The sequence below is a fragment of the Bufo bufo genome, chromosome 1 (genome assembly GCF_905171765.1).
Source record: "Bufo bufo chromosome 1, aBufBuf1.1, whole genome shotgun sequence".
Taxonomy (NCBI): Eukaryota; Metazoa; Chordata; class Amphibia; order Anura; family Bufonidae; genus Bufo; species Bufo bufo.
In genome coordinates, this window is record NC_053389.1 from 299,284,233 (window position 1) to 299,295,013 (window position 10,781).

The window sequence follows — 10,781 nt, forward strand, 5'->3', positions numbered from 1 at the left end:
CACGGCGCTATTCTTGACATTTCCAACATCGTTGGTGCCCGTCATTTCTGCTCAGGTGAATCGACTTTCATCAGTGAATTGCACTGAGGCCCACTGGTCCCTCGTTCAGCGTAGATGCTCCCTGGCCCATGCAAGATGATGACGCCTGTGGTCGTGTACCCTTGCAAGTCGTCTAGCACGCAGACCATGCTGATGTAAAGGGTTTAGAATGGTCTGACGTTCATCTCACCCCCCCTTAAATGTGCCTGGAGTATGTGTCATTCATCATCTGGCTCCGCAAAGCATTGTTCACAACAAAGCGGTCATCAGTGTGGGATGTGGCCATGGACGTCCACTTCTATGCCTTTCTGTGACTCTTCCAGGCTCTCTCTATCTCTGTTGCAACCTGCTGATGATACTCTTTGACAATCTTAGCTCAGTAGCCACTTCTGTCTGAGAATGTCCTGCTTGAAGCCTCGCAATGGCAAAGTACTGTTGATCAATTGTTAGGTGACATCTTGGTCTCGTGATTGAAAATGTGAACAACATGATGGGGAGGACTGTTTAAATACCAGTTCTAATTGAACCAGGAAATTTATTGGGCGATTCATGGATCAAACACCTGTTGTGAATTTTGCCGTTAAGCTCCTTGTTAGAGAACAGCAAGTTGAGCAAAAAGTACTGAAACATTGAACAATTGGACATGTGCATTCAAAAGTTCAGAGAAGGTCACATTAAGTTCACCTGTAGAGGTCACAGTGTATTTTAGGTTCATCCTGAAATTTCACCCACAAGCCAAATATCCCTAACTTTTTGAGAGTAGTATAAATTGTTAAAGAAAAACACTTTCTACCTGCTTTTATCAGGCAGCTTTGCTCCTTTCTGATTTTAACATCAATGTGTATGGAGAGAGGAGGGGGGGGGGGGAGCTTGCTGGGTGAGAGACACAAAATCTTTTAATCATCTCAAAGGCACAAATAAGTAAAATGGGACGGATGACTGACCCAGAAAGTTAGTTTATAAAAAAAAATTGACCTAATAACTACGTACATTGATGTACGTTTAGTTTAGAGATCTTTTCAGTGACCAATTTATACCTAGGACTGTAGCCATAACAAGGGGACTCCTGTACATCCACAGGAAAAAAGGATTCACCTTCATAATAGATAGGGGGTTCTTTACTGTAAGAGCAGTAAGACTGTGGAACTCTCTGCCACAGCATTCATTAAATGTATTTGCTGGTTGTGGAAAATCTCTTCAAGATCTTATTAGGAAAATTCTGAGCCCATTATGCTTTACTGTGCATCAGATTCCTTTCCAAACACACTTGTTAAGGACTCATCCACTATATTGTATAGCTGATAGCTCACAGTTTGGTCATGTTTAGGACACTGACTGTGAAACAAAAAAAAAAATCTAACTTCAGTTATTCGATATATATTCTGATAAGCTATAATTTATTAACGATGGATGTCAGTTATTGGCCACTGACATATCTGGTACTAATTTGTAGTTTTAATCAGTGCGGAAAACCAACTCTTCCTCTTTAGATATTTTTGTATTTCCTTTAACAACCCTAGGTTAAAAGCTAGAACAGTTAGCATAAAGGCTTTCTATCTTAAAAAAAAGATAATAATAATCTGACAGCTGTTTATGGCATAAAATAAATTGACCCCTACTTATCTTTAAATCCCCAGTGCCAGTGGTCTTATGCTTGTCGCTTTTTATATCCAACTCTGTCAAACCTAGCAGTCACACACTGTGCCATAAAGACATTATTGGCCACTCTGCGTTCATGGTTCTGATGGACATGAATGGCAGCTGCAATATTTCCAGATCAAACACCATAGCAGTGAAAGATGCTCAGTAAATGTAACATCAGTGGGTTAAACACAATGTACTGGGAACATGCTAGTTAAAGGTGTTCTCCAAAATTAAGAAAGTAAAATTACAGAAAATATTGAAATATTACTTTATTAAAAGTATATTCCCACATACCTTTCATTAGTTATAATGGCTCGTTTTGCCTGGGGAGCAATCTTCAGGGGAAATAAAAGGGCCACTGTCCTATTAGTACACACAAAACCTGTCCTAATCACACAGCAGGACAAGTTACTTCAGAACACCGAGCTAAAAAGCTGCATCATCCTCCTCCCTGCTCTGCTTGACAGGAATTATGATCCTGAATACAGCTGATAAATATTCAGCTGAATCTGTGTCGGAGAAAGCAGAAGTACAGAGAGGAAGGTGGTATGTGGCTCATGAGCAGCAGCACTTGAATTCAGTCTCCATTACCACAGTCTGTCCTGACCGTCCACTCTGTACATCATGTCTCCTCAAGAACTCCATTTCCACAGAGATACAGCTGAAGATCTTATCATCTGTATTAAGCATCATAATTCCTGACAAGTAGAAGAGAGTGGAGGATGAGGCAGCTCTTCAGCTCAGTGTTCTGAAGTAACTTGTCCTCCTGTGTGATTAGGACAGGTTTTGTATGTACTAATAGGACAGCGGCTATTTTATTTCCACTGATGATTGCTCCCTAGACAAAACGAGCCATTATAACTAATAACAGCTATGAAATAAAGAAGGGTGAGCACTCAACAAAGGCGTTTGGAAACTGAGAGTTGAAAACTAAAAGTTTAATTAAACACTAAAATATTTAAGAAGGATAAGATAGTAATATACTAGATGAAGGATAAATTCGCATACAGATTAGTATATAACATATAAGATTTGTGGTCAAATTCATATATAAACAATTCGCATCCAATCACACTTCACATGAATGTGCACAAATGTGCTGGTGGCCCATACACTAAGCAGTCTTTTAGTGGTATATAGGGCAATGTCCTGAATCAATAGTCCTGTTCAGTTGTCTCTTATACTGATTGATGCTGAATAATGAATTAATACTTCTCCGGTGATATCAATCGATATCATATAACGCTATGCGTTTGCTGGTCTCCCAGTGTATGGTGCCGGTCGTGCCGGTATTGAGACAGATTGGGGCGAATAACACAGGTAGTTTGGTCGTACCTTCCTCGTGTCTGGCCCAAACTTTCTTCTCATCTAGCGAGAGTGGCGCAGAATACAATCGGCAAAGTTCTGCGTACTGCTTCACAGACTCACCGACTTCTCGCGGGAGTTGGAACTCTCTTCCGGGTTAGTCCGTTCACGTGACTTGTATCCAACGCAACAGGTACAGCAAAGTTCTCAGTCTTTTCCAAGTTATAGGGTTTCTCGCATGGCCATGCAAGTTTATTGCGGAGATGTTTGCTTCTTTATTACTGCGATCCAGCCCAGACGCGTTTCGGGAGCTCTGCTTCCCTTCATCGGTGGTATCGCTACTGTGGCAATCTCCGCCTTTTATACCCACAGTCTAGATCAAAACTGTGGATACCTGGAATTCACTGGACCATAAATACTCTGTTGCGGTTAGCATGCGTTTTATGTGCGTTTTATTAGCTCTATATGCGTTTTTATGTAATATAGATTACTTATCTCATTCTAGAGCTGTTGAATGAAGGAGAAGATAATCCAAGATTGCAGAGATGGGATATTCACAATCTGGGTTTATTTCACATTTTTTTTCTTTTTTTCTTTTTTCCAATATGCAATAATTTGTATGAGAAATACAGATATAAATTCATATCCAATATATCCTTTAGTATAAAACATGGAGTAAGTTATTTTTAATAATATAAATATAAGTGTAAATGAATAAAAGATATAAAATATAGAATATAAAATATATAATATAGAAATTTAAAATATACATAGTTAATAATCAGTAAGATCAAGCATATTATTATAAATGGAACACATAATGGGTACTGTTTGATAACAGATATACGGCAATTTACAACAAGGTTATAAGGCATGATCTGATGTTTTATAGAAATCCTTTTCATAAAAATCTTTTTCATAAAAATACTAACATAGGATACTATCATAATAATGACTTGCAGGGGAATTTTTTGTATAATAATCTATTCGACACCTGCCGCAGAGATCCTCACAAGAGGTTTCACCTGAAAATGATTTGCTTATCTTTTCTTTGGATTTTAGTGAACACTAATGTATGGATAGAGTCTGCCCTAAGGTCTGGGCACCCTGATCCGAGTACATGACATAGTGCCATTAACGACCTGGCTATGGCATCAAAGTCGGATACCTGGCTACCTCCCTACAAAAATCCAAATATCTCTAGCTCGGCATTCAAGCCAACAGGTAACATACAGCCAAATTCATAAATACGGCGCGGCTCAATTTTTGACATCTGCTTGATGTAGTTGCCCCCACGCCAATGTTTATCTACCCTCTCCAATGCCATAAATATCAGGCCAGTTGGATCTTTGTTATGTACTTCCATATAATGTTTTGATAGACAGTGTTTTTCATAGCCCTTCTTTATGTTGGCTATGTGTTCAGATAGTCTTGTTTTTAGTGGGCGTTTTGTTCTGCCTATATACTGTCTATTACATGGGCATTGGAGAAGGTAGATAACTCCAATGGTATTGCATGTCAAACAGTCTTTAATATTCCACTTGTAGGTGTTTTGGGTAGAAGAGACTGCTGTTATTTTTCTTGGCGTGGGATTAATTTTACATGCTGCACATTTACCGCATTTGTAAAATCCCTTGAGGTTCATCCACGTACCTAGAATAGTGTTTTGGTTACCTATGGTAGGTTTCGGTGTTTTAGTTGATGGGGCTATTTTTATACCCAAATTGGGTGCCTTTGTAAATGCAACCAACGGACTGACAGGTAGGAGGTGGCCTATCTTTTTGTCGCTTAAGATATGATGCCAGTGATTTTTCACAATTTTTTGAACTCTCTTGTATTGCTCATTAAATGGAAGAACCAATCTAGTTTTTATAACTTCAGAATTTTGATTTGTTTCTGTTAATGATTTCTTTAATATGAGACAATCTTGTCTATCCAGTTTCCTAGTTTTTTCTAAGGCTAGGTCTATAACTTTTTCGGGGTATTTCTTCCCTAGGAACTGGGACTTCATCTTCAATGCTTCTAACTCAAAATCTTGGTCTTGTGTGCAATTCCTTCTGATTCTGCGAAACTGGCCGAATGGGACATTTATCAGCCAGTTTGGCAGATGACAGCTTGAAAATTGTATAAAACTATTCTTGGATACTGGTTTAGAGAAAGTATTACAAATATATTTGGTCCCTTCTTTTCTTATTTTTAAATCCAGAAATTCTGTTTCATCTGACATCTTCGAAGTAAACTTGAGATTCAGTTTATTCTGATTAATTTCTTTAAGGAATGCCTGTAAATCTGCACTCCTTCCTTTCCAAATAAAAATGATGTCATCGATGAAACGGCGCCATAGGGCCAGATCCGCCCCCAGCCTTGGCATTATATGATGTTGTTCCCAATCTGCCAAGAATAGATTAGCATAGCTTGGGGCGAATCTGGTCCCCATGGCGGTCCCACATTTCTGTAAATAATAGTCTTTTTCAAAGTAAAAGTAGTTATGGGTAAGGATGTATTTGATACCCTCTATTATAAATTCTATATGGGGTTGTCCCAGAATACCTTCCCTCATTAGTTGGTTCTTTACCGCTGACATTCCTTGCTTATGGCTAATCACTGTATACAGCGACTGTACATCTAGTGTACCCATGATCCACCCCGGCTCTGCCTCCAAGTCCTCCAATATCTGAATGATATGTGTCGTGTCTTTTATATAGGACATCGTCTTTTTGACAGTTGGTTGAATTTGTACGTCAATGTATTTCGATAAATTTGATGAAATGGATCCTATACCCGAGACTATGGGTCGGCCCGGCGGGTCTTCTAGGGATTTGTGGATCTTGGGGAGACAGTAGAAGATAGGTAACCTCCTCTGTGTCCCCAAGATATAGTCGTGTTCTTGTTGAGATATCACCCGAGACTCCATACCCCTCCTACATAATATTTTAAGTTCCGCATCAAACTCCTCTAGTGGATCTTTTGTTAATTTTGTATAGGTCTCGACCTCCATTAGTTGTCTCAAGCATTCTTTATTATAGTCGGCCGTATTTAAAATAACAACAGTGCCCCCTTTATCTGCGGGGCGTATGGTGATCCCTTCATTTTTCTGTAGCTGTTTGATAGCACTGAACTCTTGTCTGGTGAGATTACTCTTCCCAGAGGGTCCTATTTTCAACTTGCGTATATCTGTTTCTACATTTCTCTGAAACGCAGCCATTTCCATACTGATTTCGTTTCTGGGAAACATTGTTGATTTATTTTTAAGCAAAATTTTAGGCAAAGTTTTAGGTAAAATTTTATCTGTTTGGGTGTTCTCTTCAACCCTCCCTATTGGGTTTTTCATAAAATGTTTTTTTAGGCACAAATTTCTTATATATTTCTGTATACCAATATACACAGAAAATTTGTCCAGTTTCTCAGTTGGTGCAAACTTCAGACCCTTTTCTAGTAATTCCGTTTGGGAGTTAGTGAGATTGACTGTGCTTAAATTTATTATTGTTGTGTTATCTTCCCCTAGTGTCTCCTGTGTTGCCTGTCTCTTCCTTTTACTTCTTCTTGTCTTTTTTGTTTTATTTGTGATTCTTCTATGTGCTCTTGGTGATAATGTCTCCTGGGATCCCTGTGATTTCTCTGTGAGTATGGGATGTGTTCTCTTACTTGTGGACTGTAAGATTTAAAAATAAGAAAAGAAGGGACCAAATATATTTGTAATACTTTCTCTAAACCAGTATCCAAGAATAGTTTTATACAATTTTCAAGCTGTCATCTGCCAAACTGGCTGATAAATGTCCCATTCGGCCAGTTTCGCAGAATCAGAAGGAATTGCACACAAGACCAAGATTTTGAGTTAGAAGCATTGAAGATGAAGTCCCAGTTCCTAGGGAAGAAATACCCCGAAAAAGTTATAGACCTAGCCTTAGAAAAAACTAGGAAACTGGATAGACAAGATTGTCTCATATTAAAGAAATCATTACAGAAACAAATCAAATTCTGAAGTTATAAAAACTAGATTGGTTCTTCCATTTAATGAGCAATACAAGAGAGTTCAAAAAATTGTGAAAAATCACTGGCATCATATCTTAAGCGACAAAAAGATAGGCCACCTCCTACCTGTCAGTCCGTTGGTTGCATTTACAAAGGCACCCAATTTGGGTATAAAAATAGCCCCATCAACTAAAACACCGAAACCTACCATAGGTAACCAAAACCCTATTCTAGGTACGTGGATGAACCTCAAGGGATTTTACAAATGCGGTAAATGTGCAGCATGTAAAATTAATCCCACGCCAAGAAAAATAACAGCAGTCTCTTCTACCCAAAACACCTACAAGTGGAATATTAAAGACTGTTTGACATGCAATACCATTGGAGTTATCTACCTTCTCCAATGCCCATGTAATAGACAGTATATAGGCAGAACAAAACGCCCACTAAAAACAAGACTATCTGAACACATAGCCAACATAAAGAAGGGCTATGAAAAACACTGTCTATCAAAACATTATATGGAAGTACATAACAAAGATCCAACTGGCCTGATATTCATGGCATTGGAGAGGGTAGATAAACATTGGCGTGGGGGCAACTACATCAAGCAGATGTCAAAAATTGAGCCGCGCCGTATTTATGAATTTGGCTGTATGTTACCTAATGGCTTGAATGCCGAGCTAGAGATATTTGGATTTTTGTAGGGAGGTAGCCAGGTATCCGACTTTGATGCCATAGCCAGGTCGTTAATGGCACTATGTCATGTACTCGGATCAGGGTGCCCAGACCTTAGGGCAGACTCTATCCATACATTAGTGTTCACTAAAATCCAAAGAAAAGATAAGCAAATCATTTTCAGGTGAAACCTCTTGTGAGGATCTCTGCGGCAGGTGTCGAATAGATTATTATACTAAAAATTCCCCTGCAAGTCATTATTATGAAAGTATCCTATGTTAGTATTTTTATGAAAAAGATTTTTATGAAAAGGATTTCTATAAAACATCAGATCATGCCTTATAACCTTGTTGTAAATTGCCGTATATCTGTTATCAAACAGTACCCATTATGTGTTCCATTTATAATAATATGCTTGATCTTACTGATTATTAACTATGTATATTTTAAATTTCTATATTATATATTTTATATTCTATATTTTATATCTTTTATTCATTTACACTTATATTTATATTATTAAAAATAACTTACTCCATGTTTTATACTAAAGGATATATTGGATATGAATTTATATCTGTATTTCTCATACAAATTATTGCATATTGGAAAAAAGAAAAAAAGAAAAAAATGTGAAATAAACCAAGATTGTGAATATCCCATCTCTGCAATCTTGGATTATCTTCTCCTTCATTCAACAGCTCTAGAATGAGATAAGTAATCTATATTACATAAAAACGCATATAGAGCTAATAAAACGCACATAAAACGCATGCTAACCGCAACAGAGTATTTATGGTCCAGTGGATTCCAGGTATCCACAGTTTTGATCTAGACTGTGGGTATAAAAGGCGGAGATTGCCACAGTAGCGATACCACTGATGAAGGGAAGCAGAGCTCCCGAAACGCGTCTGGGCTGGATCGCAGTAATAAAGAAGCAAACATCTCCGCAATAAACTTGCATGGCCATGCGAGAAACCCTATAACTTGGAAAAGACTGAGAACTTTGCTGTACCTGTTGCGTTGGATACAAGTCACGTGAACGGACTAACCCGGAAGAGAGTTCCAACTCCCACGAGAAGTCGGTGAGTCTGTGAAGCAGTACGCAGAACTTTGCCGATTGTATTCTGCGCCACTCTCGCTAGATGAGAAGAAAGTTTGGGCCAGACACGAGGAAGGTAAGACCAAACTACCTGTGTTATTCGCCCTAATCTGTCTCAATACCGGCACGACCGGCACCATACACTGGGAGACCAGCAAACGCATAGCGTTATATGATATCGATTGATATCACCGGAGAAGTATTAATTCATTATTCAGCATCAATCAGTATAAGAGACAACTGAACAGGACTATTGATTCAGGACATTGCCCTATATACCACTAAAAGACTGCTTAGTGTATGGGCCACCAGCACATTTGTGCACATTCATGTGAAGTGTGATTGGATGCGAATTGTTTATATATGAATTTGACCACAAATCTTATATGTTATATACTAATCTGTATGCGAATTTATCCTTCATCTAGTATATTACTATTTTATCCTTCTTAAATATTTTAGTGTTTAATTAAACTTTTAGTTTTCAACTCTCAGTTTCCAAACGCCTTTGTTGAGTGCTCACCCTTCTTTATTTCATAGCTGTTTTTTGACTAGAGGGTGGGTGTCCCTCTCACGGGTTAGCAGCACCTATTCTCTGATTCCGTCTTGAGTGAGCCACCATTTTCAAACATTTGATTGCCATTATAACTAATGAAAGGTATTTGGGAATATATTTATAATAAAGTAGTGACATTTTTTGGTGATGGAGGTCATCCGGTAGCGGCACTAAGCTCTCAGTTTTACTGTCACAGGCTAAAAATGATTATCCTACCATCAGTCTTATGATCAGCGGCATATACTCTCATATACAGTATGTACAATTTTCAAGTTAGTTCCTATACAAATATGTAATAGATTCTACAAACTTACTGTGCCCGAAAAATTCTATCAAATCTTGGATGACCTGTTGTGTTTGGAGGTGAGATCTTGTACTTTCTGCGTGCCCATATGACTTGCATGGAGAAATATGCTGTATAAAAATAAAAAAAAAGTGGAGCAGATTGGGACAGTCTCTGTGTATTGTACACTGGATTTTCTCTATTGCAGTATATGTCAATAATGCACTAGTCATAAAGCTCGTATAAACTGTACACCCATATAAGACTATGCCTTTGTAGAACCTTTTTTTTTAATATGTGAGGAAAGCATCATGTCTGTTGGCCATTGGTGGCATTTAACGTCATAATATACTGTATATTTTATCTTCTATACTTTGCCAACTATAGGGTATCACAGTTCAGCCTGTAGACCTACAGTAAATGCACCAGAGGGTGTTGTTACCTGTCCAATGCATGCACATAAAGGCAGCAGTGTAAAGATATGGGCATTTTCTGAAAGAGAAATATGATTACCTTGTTCCATGACTGCAGCTATGGTGACAAAAGCAAGCTGAGACACTTGGTCTTGCATGTTGCAGGAATCACCTCGCTCTGAAGATACGGTACTAGTTTGAGACTTGCAAGTTCTGAGAAGAAAAACATCACAAGACCAAAGCCTCCAGAATATTAAAACGTCTGTGTACATGTAAAAGTAATATGAATATCAGAATGCAGTACTTCGCTGCTTTACATGGAATATCTGATATGTGACTTCCTCTTTTTTCAAGATTCAATTATAAAAGTCAAATAAATACACTTTAACTATACAGTGACACAAGCCCTTTATCCCTGTAGAGGACATACCAGATGTGCAGCTGTACAGGGCCCAGTAAGTAAGGGGCCACTGCCACCTTAAAAAGCAGCTTCTTACTCCCTCTTAGTGCAGTGGCCGGGATTTGGGTAGCCCCAACGCTATATTAAGACTGCCAGACACCGTCGAGGTGTCACCCACATGTTGCTGCTTTCCAGAAGGGATGGTAAGCCGTGGTGCACCCCAATGGGAAATAAGTCCATATTGTCACGGTCAGCAACCGGGAGCGTTGCTAGGGCCTCAAAAGATCCGGGGCCCAAGCCCCAATGAATATGGCCCAGTTCTCTATATCAACCCTCCCCCAGCACTTTCCTGTACTTTCTATACAGCAGCACATACCTGTCACATCCAG

At 38.7% G+C, this 10,781-nt stretch overlaps 1 protein-coding gene across 1 annotated transcript in view; it reads right to left on the reverse strand.

Moving 5' to 3' along the window:
- The window catches only part of LOC120986977 (leukotriene C4 synthase-like), a 29,889-nt gene extending 19,695 nt beyond the window's left edge, over positions 1-10,194 (reverse strand). The window contains exons 1-2 of the mRNA XM_040415658.1: positions 10,093-10,194; positions 9,611-9,710 (exon numbers count right to left, since the gene is read on the reverse strand). Coding sequence (XP_040271592.1) covers positions 9,611-9,710; positions 10,093-10,150 — 158 coding nt within the window. The 5' untranslated portion in view covers positions 10,151-10,194. The remainder of the gene's footprint in view (positions 1-9,610; positions 9,711-10,092) is intronic.
- Positions 10,195-10,781: the final 587 nt, after the last annotated feature.